Below are 17,010 nucleotides of genomic sequence, written 5' to 3'. Positions count from 1 at the left end.
CTTAATTGCTACTTTGTCTTGTTTTGTTGGTTTTATTTAGAGGAACTTTGCTGGAAAGTGAAGAAGGGAAATGTTATGTTTACAGTATTTTCACATGGACCTTTTTTGAAAGAAATCTGCTTGATGATTGATTAATTTTCCTTTTTCTCATTCAGTGCTTTCATTGCTTCCTTTGCTTTTTCTGTTTCTCTAGACCCATTTAAAAGACGAACAACTAACAGTCTTGCCAACGAACAAAAAAGATGCAAAAAAGACCTTGGGAGGACTTTTAAAATGGCTGAGGCTAGATAGAAGCAGAGCTGCTTTGAACGGAGAAATGATCCATGTTTACCTGCATCCATGTGGCTCCAGGGCACCTTTTAATGATGCCTCATTTTGTCCTCTTGCATAACTTTTGGCCCACTCTGAAAAAGGTGCTCCATTTTGATTTACAACTTAGTCTGTCAATGTTCCTATGCCTCTGACCTCTCTGCTGCCATGCGGTTAGACCAATGAGGCTCCGAGAGCCTTTCGTTACGAGTCTGTGAGGTCTCCTCCCCACTCTATGGAGGCTGAGCCCAGCCATCCGGCTGATGGGGAGCGCTCTGGAAGGCAAGCGCAACAGCATGTGACATCTGAATCTTCATTGGGCTCTTGTCCACCTCAGCAACCCCAGCAGCCTTCTAATCCTCGTCCTGTACACAGAGCCTTGGGCCGCCTACAAAACCGCCAACCCAAGCGCACTGACCTGCTTCGGTTACAGCAGCAGCAAGCAGTAGCATGGCAGCGTTCAGATACCCCAGGTCCCTCAGGAGGCAGCTTCTTCTCTACAAGCTCCTCGTCAACCTTATCCCTCCCCTCTACGTCCTCCACCCAGGGTGAGCATGCTCACGGCGTTCCAACTCACTCCAGTCAACAGGGCCTAGAAGGGGTTAGCTCACCTAGGAAAGGGGAGAAGAAACCACAAAAACCAGGGAAATATGTGTGCACTTACTGTGGCCGTCCATGTGCCAAGCCAAGCGTTCTTCAGAAACACATACGATCACATACAGGAGAAAGACCCTACCCATGTGCGCCCTGTGGGTTTTCCTTTAAGACCAAGAGCAACTTATACAAACACCGCAAGTCCCATGCCCATCGTATTAAAGCGGGTCTGGCATCCAGTCGAGATGAGCCCAGTTTGAGTGGTGCAGAAGGCAGTGGCGCTGGAGAAGACCCTGAGGAACACACAGAGGGAGAAAGCACTGAGTCTGAGGACGAGACTGGCCAGCACAGAAAATCCTCTAAAGAGATGCTGGGGCAGCATAGGAAAGGAGGTAAGGAGCGCCTGAGAAGCTCAGAGGAGAGCCAGAGGCCTGAAGACTCCCACGCTGTCAAGCAAAGACTTGCACTGAGGCTTAGTGAGAGAAAACGTGGGCCCATGGCTTCTCCAGATGACCCACCCTCTTCCCTCTCCACATCATCTTCTTCTATTGGGCCTGGCAGTAAAGGCAGCACAGAGTCGGGCTACTTCTCCGGATCAGGCAGTACTGACATATGCCAAGTTAGCCCTCCTAGTTCCAGTGCCAAAACCTACGCAGAAATTATTTTAGGGAAATATGGAAGGCTGGGAGGGCAGCAGCGGAGTCCCCACCAGCAGCAGCCTCATCCCTCACATTCCTCACCCTCAGGAACCGAGGAGAAGAACATCTCCTTCGCCGTACCCAAAACCCAAGTAATAGAACACATTACCAAGCTCATCACTATCAATGAAGCAGTAGTAGACACGAGTGAGATTGACAGCGTTAAGCCTCGACGCTCCTCCCTGTCACGGAAGAGCAGCATGGAGTCACCCAAATTTACTGCCCCCAAAGACCCCTATGCCTTTGATCCCAAAGGAGAAGCCGCAGGCCCCAGTGGTTTGAGGCACATCCATAATCCTGACGCTGATCCACCGGGTACGCAGGACCAGTCAGCAGTGCCTCTGCTTAGAAGCCACTCAATGCCAATATCAACCAGCCAAGGAGAGCCCTTTGCCTCTGGCACCATGTCACCCAGAGGTTACCGCCTCTGCCAATCTTTTGATGAGCAGCAAGCAGTGGTCGCAGAGATGAGGATCGGCCATGCGCAGCGTATGCTCAAGCGCCAGCCTGCCATAGAGGTTCCCCTGGGAGCCGAGTCAATGTTGGAGGAGCCCAGTCCCACCACATCCTCCTCCTCCTCAACAAGAGGCACCGAACTACCCAGACAGCCACAGCAACAACAACAACAGCAAAAGAGTCCCGCCGTGTTTGAATGTGGAACATGTGGGGCCCGCTTTCAAGAGAGTGAAGTCTTCGAGGCCCACAGAAGCATCTGCCCAGGGCAGGAGCAAGAGAGCAGGGATGCAAGCAAAGCGTGCAGTGTAGATCGCCCGCTGATGATGCACCATAAGTTTCGAGCGTTAGCCATGGCTGTGAGGAAGCGGAGGAAAGAGGAGAGTCTGGAGGAGGATCCTCCCAGTCCTGGATCTGTAGCTGTGTCTGGCAGCTCTGGAGGCCTCATTCCAGTACCACGCAGACCAGAGCAGAAGCAGGCCCTCTCAGGTTTGTCTCTCATACATACAAAATATGTTTTTTTTAGCTAAAATCATTATGTTAAGTTGCATAATCGATACAGCTATTCTCTTGAAGACCTTTTCTATGCCATTTTAGCATCTGAGACATGCAGATTATCATATACCTAAAAGTTAAAGCAATGAATATCTAAAACTACATCACTGTCTTAACATAGTTAAACAGAAAGCGGGAAAAACTACTACCATGTAACCCGTAGCACTGTACAGTAGATGGGAATAGAATCCACAAAATGCTAAGTTGCATCACTCAAAAGCACAATACTGATGCCCTATAATGGGAGCTAATTTTTCTACTGTTTGTGTCTAGGTGTTTCCTTACAGACTGAACCAAACCAACAGCAGCAGCAGGACAGGAAGGGTGTGTCTGTCATCCAACACACTAGCTCTTTTGAGAAGCAAGAGAGTATATCTATGGAAAGTCAAGATCCAGACCTCAGAGAGAGTCAGCAAACACAACCTGAGCCAAAACCATCACCCTCTACATCTCGCCTCATCCGCCAGCCAAATATTCAAGTGCCGGAGATACTTGTTACTGTGGAGCCCGATGCTGAAATGCCACCTGTGTCACCCCCGCTGACAGCATCCTCATCAAAGGTAAATGTACCTTTTTGAATTATGTTTTTTTTTCTTGCTTGTTTACAGTCTTCATACAATGCATTTGTCCAAGTTAGCATCATTACCATTGACTTAAATACTAAATTTATAAAAAAATGTATCTGTCCTAGGAGGCAGAGAGAGTAGAGGAGTTCCACTGGCCTCAACGAAGTCAGACATTGGCCCAGCTCCCTGCAGAGAAGCTGCCACCAAAGAAGAAAAGACTCAGGCTGGCAGAAGCTGCCCAGTCCTCTGGAGAGTCCAGCTTTGAGTCTATGTCTTTGCCTCGCAGCCCCAGTCAAGAAAGCAACATTTCAAACTTTTCTGTTTCTTTTGAGGATGTAGCACAATCAGAGCAAGCTGCCCGAGCTCCCAGTAGCCAAAGTTCCCAGATGTTGATGGTGCCATCTGCTTCTCACCAACACCACCAAAGCCACAAGGAGATGAGGCGCTCAGCCTCAGAGCAGGCCCCAGCTAGTCCACAACAAACGGAGCAGATCCCAGAGATCAGAAGTAAGTCCTTTGACTATGGATCCCTGTCTCCTCAGCAGTCTGCATCCTCCTGGAAGGAAAGGAGAAAGTGTCTTCTAGTGAAGCATGCTCCATTAGGGGAACCAGAACAGGAAGTAGGAGGCAGAACTAGTCAGCTGCCCAGAGCAGAGAGTCCGCAACCTGGTCCTTCCTACTCTAATCTTTCTCCTCTGTACTCCACTGGAGTAAGCTCCCAGTTTAGCCTCGATGCCACTGGAAAGGCTTTGCAGCTGTTACAGCCACAAATTTCTTTATCCTCTCAGGAGGTGCTTCCTTTGCACCCCAGAGGGCATCAAGCATTTCCCCCAGGGTCTTTGTCCCAGCTCCTCCCGGTCACCACAGCCATATCGGAAGTACTATCCACCCAAATCATTCAAAGAGCATTTCTACAGTCACACACAGAATCCCCGCCTGTACAGATACATCCAGTACAAATCCACATGGCTGAAAGGTTGGGAATACCCCTCCATCAGCTTCCTCCCCCTTTTCCTCGCCATTTTTCTTCCAGGAATACATCGAGCCAGGCCATGTACTTGCCCGTTCCTCCAAGATTTACCACACACATTTCTTCTCCTCAAACTACAGAAAGCAGACCCCCCATTTCTTCTGTGTCTTCTTCACTGACTCAGGAGTCCCTTGTGACAATCTCCTACCACCACCCGAGGCCGGTCATCGCCACATGCCTGGCACAGCTTGCACCAGTAGTGTCTCTCGTGGTGCCAGTACGCCTCCAGACTCATATACCCACATATGCCAGTGCAATGTATACCACACTTTCCCAGATTCTGGTTTCCACCCGCTCACAGGAACCAGTTTCTTGCACGGCTATGGTCATCATGGGCCAGGTGGAACGGGAGACACTGCAAAGGAGCTACTTGAAAGTCCCCTCTCCAGATGTCAAGAGCCTTCTTCCTCTGTCTCTGTCATCAGAGCTGGCCTCAGGATCTGGAGATGGATACGGTCCACTAGGGGCAGGAGGAAGTAAGCGCATGCTGTCCCCTGCAGCCAGTCTTGAGCTCAGCACAGAAGCCCAGCGTCACCAGAAAAGAGTTAAAGAGGAGGAAGAAGAGGAGGAAGAGGAGGAGGGCCACCATAAGGAAGAAGAGGAGGAGGGCCGTGTGGAACCAAAGGTAGTACAGGAAGAAGAAAGGAAGGCAACTGGGAAAAAGCTGGAAAAGGAAAAGAAGAAATCGGATACATTAGAAGTAACGAGTGTGGATGTGCATGGGCAGCCAGAAGACCAGCCAAGGAAAAATGACAGGGAAGAAAAGGTGGAAGAGAAGGAAACAACTGAGAAGATCACCCAAAAAAAGGAAGCTGTGTCAGCTGTGGAGGTGGGCGCAAGCGCATCTTCGTTCCCCAGCCTCCACACTTCAACCTCAGTCAACTGGTGCTACCAGAAGTATGTTAAACCCAACCCATCTGCCCAGAGGGACCCCCGCACTTCAGTTTATTCAACCTGGAGCGTCAGCGCTCACAACCCCAACTTGCCAGGCATCAGCACAAAGGTCGCCCTGTCTCTGCTCTGCTCTAAACAGAAGCACACTTCTGAGATTTATACCATGGCTACGGCCCCTACTCCAGCCGAAGTCAAAGTGGCCCCTGAAAACAGCAGGACGCCGCATGTGTCAGAGGTAAACATAAACACAATAAACATACATTTCCACTTAAATGTTGACCATGTTTAATTTGCTTACATCAGAACATTTCACGGTCTGTTTTTCTCTTGAATACTTCTACATCTTAGAAGTCAAAGCTCTGCGGTCTTCATCTCTTTAGGTTGCTAGCATAGTAGCATACTAGCATAGTAGCATACTATGCTAGTATTTTCTAACATGGTCACCAATTGTGCCATTAGAAAAACATAATGATAAACAACTGGAATTATACTGAATCTTGCTTTAACAGCACTTAACATTTTATTATAAGTTGTTTTGAATTTTTTTCCCATGTGTGTCTTGAGTGTAGGTACATGCCACCCCACCCAGCACCCTCACTGAAGTAAAGGAACAGCAGCAGCCTGAAAAGAAGGAAGAAAATAAAGAGATGCGAGAAGTGGAGAGACCATCCACCTCCAAGCAGAGCGAGCCTTCTCGGGTTTGCATCTTTGAAGGAGGGTAAGAATTGTTTAATTCTATAGTTTCAAAATATGGCAGCTCCTCATTACACTTCTTCATAAACCAATGCCCGCTGACTGCAAAACAGCCTATGGAGAGCTGACAAGAGTGCATGGAGAAAATACAATAACAGATGGGAGGCCACGAGTCCAGAGGGACTTCATTTGTACCTGTAGCCAAGCTTTTTCCTCTCACTGCTGGCACGAATGTCTGTGTTTTAGAGGTGTTAATTTGGAGAGCTAGCAGCGTCTGTGTGTGTATGTGTGGGTTTGTGTGTGTGAGAGGGCGGAAAAGGTTGTCTCCAACTTTGTGAGGCTCTCATTAATATTTTTATGGCTATAAAAAGTCACACGGAGGCACAGTATGAAGCAGTCTGCAAGCAGTCAGAGTCACAGTCGAGGCTGTCATATTTGTCTACAGACCAGATCAGGATAACACATAAATGCTTTCCACAAATGTCTGAGTGATTTTTCCTCCAGCACCAAGTGCTTTATTCCCGAGGTTTGAGTATTCCGAGCTAAAGTTTCCCCATTAAATGTATCTGATTAAATCTTTATTTTATGATTTCCTCCTGTTTGTCCACTAAGCCTTTCATGGTTTGACTCGTTCCTTACACTCCTATTCAGCTTTCAGGTCCCCCCAGTCAGCTGATGACCGTCCCTCGGTCTAGATTTAAACTCAGAGGAGTCTGGGAATTTTCTGTGTTTGCCCCCAAACTGTGCAGTCAAATCTGCTCCCTCCACTGAGATTTTGAAAGCTAGACTTAAAACTTGTTTTTACGTAATGTCATTCGAGTCTGCCTACTTGCTCACTGTGTCTCCCGTGCCTTTTTTGACTGTGACTGCATGTTTAGCACCCACTATATCTCATATCTATGTACTTCTTATCTATTCCCTTGTTGTTTTCTGTACAGCACTTTGAAAAACGTGGGTTTTTTTAAAATTTGAATTGAGTGGAAAAGAATAAAAGGAAGGTATACAATGTTGCCTTACGTGGATAATTTCCTATGATACTGGTATTCTTTTTGGTTTGGTTTGGTTTTGGTAAATTTTCTATTTTTGAGTTTTTCTCTTCCAGAGTGTTAACACTTGGCACACCCTGCATTTCCTGCTTAGGTGCATGAATGTCAGGTGTAAAGAAGCTGTCCGTGTAACAGTAGATAAGGCACTGAACTTCAGGAAGTGCACTTTCATCCACAAAAAAACCCCAGAGGTGTTGCCCATTTCTCTCTGGCAGCTCTTCCAGTTTCACTTACCTGCACATTATTTTGTTTTCATTCCCTCCAAAACCTCCTCTGTGTCCTTCCTGTCTCTCATCCCTGCTCCTTGATGTTCTCCTGCGTTTCCACCAGAGGTGGGACCAAGTCATTGTTTTGCAAGTCTCAAGTAAGTCTCAAGTCTTTATCCTCAAGTCTCAAGTCAAGTCTCAAGTAATGTCAGGCAAGTCAGAGTCGAGTCTCAAGTCACTGGTGTAAAAGTCCGAGTCAAGTCACAAGTCTGAAACTTTGAATTTCAAGTCCTTTCGAGTCTTTAAAAAAAAAAAACAACGAAGAAATAATGTTGCAGTTATGCTAAATGTAAATATTAGACCATGTAATTTTAAAATCTGTGTTTTTCTCAACACATGACAAAATAGTGAACTTAGAAAATATACACAAATTGTGAAATTGCACCTCTTTAAAATGCAGCTCAATTAAACCTAGCTCCAAGAATAGTTTTCACCGACAGTTCTGAGATACGCTGCATGTTATTCTTGGATGCGGTTGTAGGACCGGCTTTAAAATCGCATGACAAAAATATCATACACATTAAAAAAACTGTATCACCAACGTAGCCTGGACAACATTTGCTAGTTAGATGAAGTCAGCTATCTCATCTTAGCATATTTATATGCATATTTATAATCATACGGTTCTTGGAGTGAGTGCATACACTCATGAAGTTTAGTAACTTCAGGTCACTGCAACAAGCCCAGGTACAGTTTACCGCCGGATGGGTGCAGGACCTTGAAATGCACCGTGTAGAACGAAAGACCATCGTACGTATCATAAGTTTACCAGTCTCACAAATCGTCGTCATAAATACACATTCCTTAACCGTTTATTAATAGGACCTTTGAGCTCAACGGTAATTAATTAGTAGTGGAAATAATTTCTGGTAGCATCACAGAAATGTAGCAGTGACAATAATACTGTATGCTGTAATCGTACTGGGCAATTAGTGATACAAAAAACCTGTTTTATCCTGTGAATAAAAGTATATGTTTTTGTCAATGTACCATAATAACAGAGGCGAAACGCAATATTGTGTCAGGACAATTCACTATTTATGCACAATAAATAAAGGAGCATAGCGCGACAATTTCTGTTCAGCGCCAGACTTGCTTGTAACCTATATCACCAGTTATGTTATGAAAGTGACGTATTAACTACTACAAAACACTGACCTTTGTGTAAATGCTTGGAGCAGACTAACCTGTGAGCTGGAGGGTTCTGGGACGTTATATTTGATCTTTGAATGGCTGCAATCCAGTCGCCTCTTTGTTACTTCGGAAACATGGCTCGAACAATTTCTCTTCAACGAGGTAATCCGATAACAACCGATCTCTTTACCCGTCGGCTTCCCGTGGCTGTCATGCGACCGGCTATTGCAGTTAATAATACAACGGCTTCTTGACATTTTTGTGTTTCTTTTTATCGCTGTATAACTGATTTTAATTGAAAGCCTGCGTGCGCTAGTACCGCTTGCCACGAGTTCCCAGAATCCTTTGCGGTTCTACCCGTGAATGACGTCACATTTTCAATCTCTATATAATATGCATGTTAAATTTTATATTTGGGGTAAAATATCAAGTCTTTTCAAGTAAACCGGTTCAAGTCCAATTCAAGTCCCAAGTCATTGGTGTAAAAGTCCAAGTCAAGTCACAAGTCTTAGAACATTTTTTCAAGTCAAGTCTAAAGTCATAAAATTAATGACTCGAGTCTGACTCGAGTCCAAGTCATGTGACTCGAGTCCACACCTCTGGTTTCCACCATGCATGCAAATGGTCACAGCTACTCAATCTTGAAGAGAACAGAATGCTTTTCATCCCGACTCATTATCCCTGTCTCCCTTTTGTCAAGACTTTGAAATCATAGCTGTGTGCCACTCATTTCATTCTAGAAAGCAGTCTTTTATGAATATGTATCATGCAGCTTTGTTTATGTTCCAGTGGCTTGCCAGATTTTATCTGCTTCCAGGCTTCTCTGGAGTTTAATAGTACCACACTGTCATCTCAATAATCGATTTCAGGAAATGGGCAACAATAAATGCTTTTTACTAGTCATGTGAAAGTCTGGGGAAGTTTATGTGGGCAGCAGCTGAACTGATTCAGTGAAAAACATGATTGTTTTCTTTGGTGCAAATGGTTAACCATGCATGTTTTGTTACACCCTGTAACACTTTACCCGTGCCCCTCAGACAGACTGAGGACAAAAATATTAGTTTATTCTGTTTCTTTCTGTTCAAATGAGGATTAAATATGTTTTAATCATCTTTAGTAGCTCCTTTTGGTTAGAAGCATTATTCTTCCCAGCATCCAACAAGGCTCTCATAAAGCTAAAACATGATTTTTGACTGAATGTACCGAGAGATATGCTGCTGATTTAATGCTAGATAACTGAAGTGAAGTTCTCTTACTTTACTTTTTTTTCTTTTCGGATATGTGGGTGGATATTTTTAGCAGTAGCAAGAAATACACGGCAGGTAAACAGTAGCCAGCTCCTGAATGAACACAACACATTCTCACTGTTGAGGCTATTTTACAGTTGTGTAACAATTTGTTATGATTTGCCGTTACTGGTTCTGTTATACAACGGGGAACATTCACAGCCTGGTGTCTCGTAGATGTCGTGACATCCTGTAATTAGACACAGTCGGCACAGATTGGATATTTACAATTCAGAATGATTTGTGAGTTTCCCCATGAGTAGTGGATTTTTCATAGAGGACAATTCATTCAGATATAAGACCTCTGTGCCACGCCGTGTCTACAAATAGCCTTTTGGTAAACATGAAGTTTGTGCATAAACAATGTTTTTTATAGAGTAGACCTAAATGTGTTGCTTGATTTTTATATGTAGTATCTATTTTAGGTTGGTGGCCATAGCCAGGCTTCCCTTCCCTCTCTTTAGCCGCTGATGTTGTTGGCAGGGCCACCCGTTCAGAGCAGAATAGCTGCTATTCTTTGCACCAGGGTGTAGTGGAGGGACTCAGTGCTGAAGGGGTTTTGGTGGGGCTTCCCCAACCTGCACCATAAAGAAAGCCTTGTTTCTCAGTTTTGTGTGTGTGTGTGTGTGTGTGTTTGTGCATGTATCTGTGCTGCAATCACTAACTTCCACAGTTATCTTTGTTATTATCACTGAATTTGCTCGCAGTGCAATGTGAAAGAAGAAAGAATGATGACTGCACTCTGCAGTAATCCTCCAAGTATCTTTGAGTGCATATTTTGGGCTTTGGGGTTTGCAGCTTTCATTATCACCTTCTGGGCTCCTAGCAGCTGTTTTCAGGGTTTAACTGAAAACTAGCTGGCGAACATAATGCTCTGTCTCTCAGATAAATCAAGAAATATGTGTATGTGTGTCTGGCTGTCTTATCTCATCCTATCTCGTCAAACATTCATCAGATCCACTTTAAACTTGGCAGGTGCGCTGCCGAGGACACGAGTAAGTGCAGTGCCAAATTTGAGGTTATCTGGATGAGCGGGTCTCATATTTTATCTGCGGTTTTCTATTACCTTTGTTTTCCTCAGGTTGGCCGTTCTGCTCTGTGCTGAATGGGTTGTCATTGTGAATACATTCGTTGCCCTGTTGCAATCTCAAGGCCCATACCGCAAAGCTAAAACATCACAACTAAGTGCCAAATCGACTTTAAAAGGTTAAAAAAATACACAGTCTGAAGTTTTTATGTTTTTTAAGTGTTAATGAACAACGATCAAAGCTGAATTATATTGACATAAAAATAAAAAAAGCTTTTTAAAATCACGCAGGAAGGAAAAACACACAAACTGAACGCTGAGCAGAAGGTTTGAAGATGGGTATTTCTTGCTGTGAGGCCACAGTCGTACTCCGGGTACTCCCACACCTCAACGACATGCAGTTAGTGGGGTTAGGTTAACTGCTGATTCTAATCTAACCCTTCTCATTCTAATATTTTTGCTAATAATTGTTTTCTGTTATGCTTTCACACCCTGCTTAGCGGACCTTTGTATATATTGTAGAAATGCCTGAACATTTGGACACAGTTTCAGAAAAAATGGCTCTCATCACTGATTACTTAGTCCCCAGTTGTTATGTAATGGCAAATAGTAAATGAATTGGTTCTTATATAGCGCTTTATGCAATATGCCTCATTCACTCATTCATTTCTTCCATGCTTAAGTGTTTTCTGTCTGTCAGAGTGTGACTGTCGAAGCAAACATCTAAACAAGTCGACTTCCTGTTTGATTATTTTGCATCTGCCTCGGTTGGTTCTGGTCTCAAGTTCACTTTATGAGTATTTATTAGCAGTAACACACACACACTCATTCAGTGAATGTATGCTTATAGTGGTGCTGTTTTCAGTACAGAAATAACCGGTCTTGTCGCTTTCACATCAAGCGACACATTCAGGGACTGCACCAGTTTAGAAGATAAAGAGGAAAATGTTTTTTCGAGATGAGACAGAGACATAAAATCAGAAAGAGGAGGTATTACTGGACTTAAATGTTATGTTGCCCTGCATCTGCTCACCATAACCGTGATAAATTTGCAAATGGGGTAATGTGAATGTTGTGCTTACAGCTTGTTCCGGTTTTCCTCAAGTGACCTAAAATCTAATAAATGCAGCTTTAAAATTGCTGTCTCTGATCTCTTACCTGTCTGTTTCTCATAGGTATAAGTCCAACGAGGAGTATGTTTACGTGAGAGGTCGCGGCAGGGGAAAGTACATATGCGGAGAGTGCGGCATCCGCTGCAAGAAGCCAAGCATGCTGAAAAAGCACATCAAAACGCACACCGATGTCCGTCCATACATTTGCAAACACTGCAACTTTGCCTTCAAAACCAAAGGTGAATGGAAAATTTGGGTTCTGTTTATTAAAACGTGATGAGCTCTTTGGTCCTAAATGTAAAAATGCTGTTTTTGCCCAGTGATCACATTATTGGCTGTGCTGCTAAAATGATCATCTCATTTGTCTTAAACTCTCTTTCTTTTTCTCTTCCTAGGAAACCTTACAAAACACATGAAGTCAAAGGCTCATGGGAAAAAATGCCAGGCAATGGGTGTATCTGAGTCATCATTGGATGAGCCGGAGAGCGAGGAAACAGGTACTTCAGGTGGTGGATGAATCTCACATACTTGCCTTCCCCCTGTGGAGAAATCTTGGTACACAGCTGGATGAACTCCTGCCTGTGAAGAATAGTAGCTGTTCAGCACTGACAGCTTATGCAACACGATGTTCTATTCTCCTCCCTCTGGCCTTGCATAAGAAATTTGAAAAAGTATAAGATAAATAAATGAAGAATACAGAACATGCCACAGCGTCCTGATGTTGTTGCAACAGTCTGGCTGCTGTAACCTGTCCTTAAGGATGAGTTCTTGGTATATAACGAAACAAAGCTGAGCCCTTTTGCCACAGCTGACACCTCCCCGTCAAAGCTGGAAAAAAAGCCTCAAAGCCTTCACGATCTCCTCCCTAACCTTCCTCTGCAACCCCTCCTCTCTCTCGCTGTCTCTTTCTTGCCAACAGACTACACTCATCACAGCCAAGGATGCGCCATTTAAACTGTCTTTCCATTCACAAGGCTGCTGAGATAGTTTGTGAATAGAGGCATGGCGCTTTTCAATTAAATTCCTTTTCATTCTCAGTCTATTTATAAAGTGCGTTTGAAGGGTGCCGGGTTTGGTTTGTCCTTTGCTTTGACTGTCCTCACGCTTTGTGCTTGTTCCTGTAAATCGCTGTTTTGTGACTTTTGTGTGAGGATTTATTGCACGACTTTGCGCATCCAGTAAATGAGATTTTAGGGCCCATGGTGTTGGCATGAATAGATATCTAAAGTCTGCGTGTTTTTCTGTGTCTGCACAAACAGCAGGGAGTGAAGAGCGTGTGTGCGGCTCGGAGGAACAGGAGGAGCATCAGTTTTCTGACGTGGAGGAGTCGGATGACGACGAAGACAACGACGACGACGATGACGAAGAAGAGGAAGAGGAGTCCACGTCCCACGAGAACCCACCGTCCTCTGTATCGTCTGACACCCACCCATCAACAGGGGGGCGTTCAAGCTCCAGCAGGCACTCGAAGCAAGGCACTCCTGACCCCGAGCCTCCGGGTCCCATTCCCTGCACCAGTCAGGAGCCCTCCCCACGTGGAGTTTGGCCCGGCAGAAGAGCTGCCTCGCCGGGGAGCAGGAGAGCAGTGTTCTCCCGGCGAGGCTGGAAAGCATCTCCAAGAGCCTTCTCCCCAAGCAGTGAGAGCTGTTCCCCCAGCCGCAGCCTCTCCCCCCGCCTGGAGTATTCGTCACCCATCCAGAGCCTCTCTCCGAGGACAGAGCTCCCCTCACCCAGCCGACATGTCTCACCTTCCCCCGAACGAGGACCTTCTCCCATCAGACCCCTTTCTCCTCTCCTTCCCCTTTCACCCAGCTGCTACCGATCGTCACAGGTTCCAACGCCTCCCTCGCCCCTGGGGATGCAGCACAGAACCCCTGGGTACTTACCGTGGGAGAACCCTGGTACATCAGGTAGTCACATGAGAGTGGTAAGTCTATTTTCTAATTAGTTCATAGACGAGTCACAGATATGTGGCTGCACTTTTAACCAGAGAAACATTAAGCAATCCATATGTCTTCTCTACACTGTCTCTCAAAAAGCTCTCAGGACTTTGTGTACTAGAGGAGCAGGCTCATGAGCTAGCAATAACATAGTCTTTGCTCCACCTACAGGAGAAAAGCAGAACAGCAGGAGAAGGGCCAACATGGTCAGACACCAGCTTGTTTCCACCTGCTTTTCGCATTTCCACTTGTGAGGGTTATCCTGGCCTCCAGACAACAGACAACATCTTCAGCCATCTTCCCATGCACTCCCAGCAAGCCAAGGTCCCTTATTCGATGATCCCAATAGGAGGGATCCAAATTGTACAGGCAAGACCAAGGTCCCACGCTACTACCCCGACGTCCCCAACATCACCCCCAATGGAGGGGCCATCACTGGCCAGGTTTGAAACATACTGGGGCGGGACCCCCAGGACTCAAGGGCTTAGGACTCCTGGAGACCACTGGTCAGAGCACCAGACAGCAGGAACCAGCCAGTCAGGGCAGCAAGGTCTTAGCACAGCACTAACATTTTCCAAACCAGAGTTGGAGGCCACAGACTCAAAGCAATATGGCAGCTCGCACAGCTCCGTCCACACCCACGGGTCCTCTACTGAGACCACTGAGCACTGCGCCAGTGACGACCGTTCAAGAGCACCCCCTAGTCTAACACCCCCGGTAGCCTCGAGTGTCATCGGACAACAGCCAGAGAGGGAGGAACGAACATCTGGTAGTGATATGGTGGCGGGAGGAGCTAAAGGAGACTCCGCCACAAGAGACCAGAGAACTTGACAGCGTCTACACTTCGATGCATCGTGTATCCCATTTTGCTTTATTGTTTGCTACACTAGTCTGTTTTGTTTGTTTGTTTGTTTTTTTGTAATTGCTTTGGGTTTTATATACATTTTCAATACTATTGTTCATTTAAATGTTTGTTTTGGCAATATTCAGGTTTGTTATAAAGATGCACTTTTTTCTTTATGAAAACAATGTTTGTGCATATATATATATATGTGTGTATATGTATATGTATATATACATATATATATGGTAATAATGTAAATACAACCCTGTTTCCAAAGGAAGCTGGTACACTTTGACACTTTGTAAAATGTACGGTAAAATAAAAACAGAATACAGTGATTTGCAAATGATTTAAATCTCACATTAAACTGAAAATTGGTGACAATATAACAAATGTTGAAAGTAGAAACATTAATTTTTTGAATTGTATATGCACATTTTTAAGTTGAAGTCATGTTAAGCACCATCTTTAAAGAACTTCGGGACAGCAGCACAACCCTTTAAAACACCAAGTGTTGTGGAAAGGAGGGCACCGCGTTCTATAACTCTGAGAGCACCTTTTTTTCTTAGTTTTGCTTTAAACACAATTTTAATACTCAGAACATTTTGGGATCATTTTGCTATATTTATTTCTACATTTCTTAAGAAAAATATTTGCAGCAGTCTGAGTGAGAGGCGGGCAGCGCTGGCACCTGGATGGAGCCTCGGTGCCTTCATGGTCATATGCAGAATGTATATCACCATGCCTAAAAAAAGACAATCCACATAGCACCACATGCTGATCCTAAACCTGATTTAGCACAAGCCAGATGTATATGTCTTTAGCCTGCAGGACACAGCATCCATGATTTACAGAAGAATTTAAAGAAGTTTTTGAGTATTCGAACCATAGCACCAGTTTTTCACGTCATGGTTGCCTGTCTGTGTGTTGATTTCTTTTATCTAGCATAACAAAAACCACAGTAAGAATATAAAGTAATAAAAGTTTTGCTATTCTCATATTAGGGTACAAAACGTGCACATTTAACTGCACTCTGTTTTTATGCACATTTTTATCCAGGTCCTGACTTTGTTGGAAACAGGGCTGTCAATGTGAAAGGAATAGAAATACATTTGTAAATGACCAAAATTGTTCATCAAAAAGAATTCCATTTTTGTTTGTCCAGTATTACTGAAAATTGTAGTTACTTGTGCCTTTTATGTCCAGGTTTGTGTTTTTGAGATGTATAGTAAAGAGAAGGCTGTGAAATTTTATATCAGCTTTTTTAAAAATGTTCTTCTGGAGGGTTAATACTTTGTCCCTTGATTGTTTCTTTTGTAAAGGCCATTGCTTTAATGCCAGGATAACTAAGAGTTGTATCGCAGACGTGCTGAAGGGGCAGCAGAAATGTGTCAAAGGAAATGCACTGAAGTTCTATTTTTATTACAAGAGATTTTAGACTAGAATATATGTCTGTACAGGGAAGAGTGCTTCTTATTTATTATTCTTTGATGATAATTATTATTGTTTCAAGGTTTTTTGTTTTTTGGGGTTTTTTTTTAAACTTTTGTTATTTGGGGGGGGGGGAAGAAACTTTTTATTACATCTGTGTGTCTTTTTCATGATGTTCTTGTATCTTGAACTGGTGACAAAAAGTTAAGACGCCGAGTCGTCGGCTGGTACCAGAAGATCAAGTGCCCTGCGGATTTCACACAGCTAAATTTCTAGTCATTAAAGAAATAAAAACAAAAAATGCACCAGACTCTGAGGTCGTGACTTTCTTCTTTTTGGCCTTAGCGGAACATTTTGAACAGAACAGTTTGTCAAGTTTAGGACATTGTTTTCACACATTTGATGATTTCTTAACATTATCAGCATTGGCTTCAGTTGAAAAGCAGACAAAACGTTAAAATCATATGATAAATATCTACTGTTGCCAAAGTGCTTACTCAGAGGGGGTCATATGATTGTCTGGGATTTTAGCTTTGTACTATTGTAGGGTCTTTACCTTACAATACAAAAGCGCCTTGAGGTGACTGTTGTTGTCATTTGGTGCTATATAAATAAAATGCAATTGAAGTTATTTTGATGGGAAAATGGGAAATGGATGCAGTGATTTATTGGAACATGCAGTGCATGAGGCACAAACAGAGCTTGTACAATCTAACCTTTATTCATCAAGACATGCTGGACGCTCTTAGGCAAGCTTGTAATTTCTGTAAGTATAGAGCATAGACCTTCAGCACAGATGCTTTAGCCCAGGGGTGTCAGACAGAAGGCCCACACCTCATGCATGTCCCCTGCACCACTAGCCGTTTCTTCTCGTTTTTAATGCCCTACCTTACCTCCTTTTTTAAATAAACATTCATTCACCTCTCTTTAATATGTGGGGATCTGCCTGGCCTTCCCCAAACTGCATTTTTAATCTGTGCTCAAACCATGTGCCATTATCTATTAGAAATGCAGTCAAACCTAGATGAGGATGTGGTGAGTAAATGTGTAGTTAAACATTTTTATACTGACAGAAAGGGGAATTTCACTGGTCTGGCCCACTTAGGATCTCCTCCAGTTTTCTTCTGTTTTA

General features: G+C 44.1%; 1 protein-coding gene across 3 annotated transcripts in view; it reads left to right on the top strand.

Annotated features, from left to right (window-relative positions):
• The window catches only part of hivep3b (HIVEP zinc finger 3b), a 40,453-nt gene extending 23,992 nt beyond the window's left edge, over window positions 1-16,461 (top strand). For all 3 annotated transcript variants that reach the window (XM_086310936.1, XM_086310937.1, XM_086310939.1), the window contains 8 exons: window positions 194-2,543; window positions 2,883-3,169; window positions 3,301-5,334; window positions 5,669-5,817; window positions 11,727-11,902; window positions 12,059-12,160; window positions 12,923-13,590; window positions 13,775-16,461. In XM_086310936.1, coding sequence (XP_086167062.1) covers window positions 545-2,543; window positions 2,883-3,169; window positions 3,301-5,334; window positions 5,669-5,817; window positions 11,727-11,902; window positions 12,059-12,160; window positions 12,923-13,590; window positions 13,775-14,434 — 6,075 coding nt within the window. In that variant the 5' untranslated portion in view covers window positions 194-544 and the 3' untranslated portion in view covers window positions 14,435-16,461. The remainder of the gene's footprint in view (window positions 1-193; window positions 2,544-2,882; window positions 3,170-3,300; window positions 5,335-5,668; window positions 5,818-11,726; window positions 11,903-12,058; window positions 12,161-12,922; window positions 13,591-13,774) is intronic.
• The last annotated feature ends 549 nt before the right edge of the window (window positions 16,462-17,010 follow it).

This window comes from Aulonocara sp. 'chitande type north' Nkhata Bay, linkage group LG11 (genome assembly GCF_057382095.1).
Source record: "Aulonocara sp. 'chitande type north' Nkhata Bay isolate Kocher_YH1m ecotype deep benthic linkage group LG11, A_spYH_male_GT1.1, whole genome shotgun sequence".
Lineage (NCBI taxonomy): Eukaryota > Metazoa > Chordata > Actinopteri > Cichliformes > Cichlidae > Aulonocara > Aulonocara sp. 'chitande type north' Nkhata Bay.
This window is presented reverse-complemented; position numbering and strand designations above follow the sequence as displayed.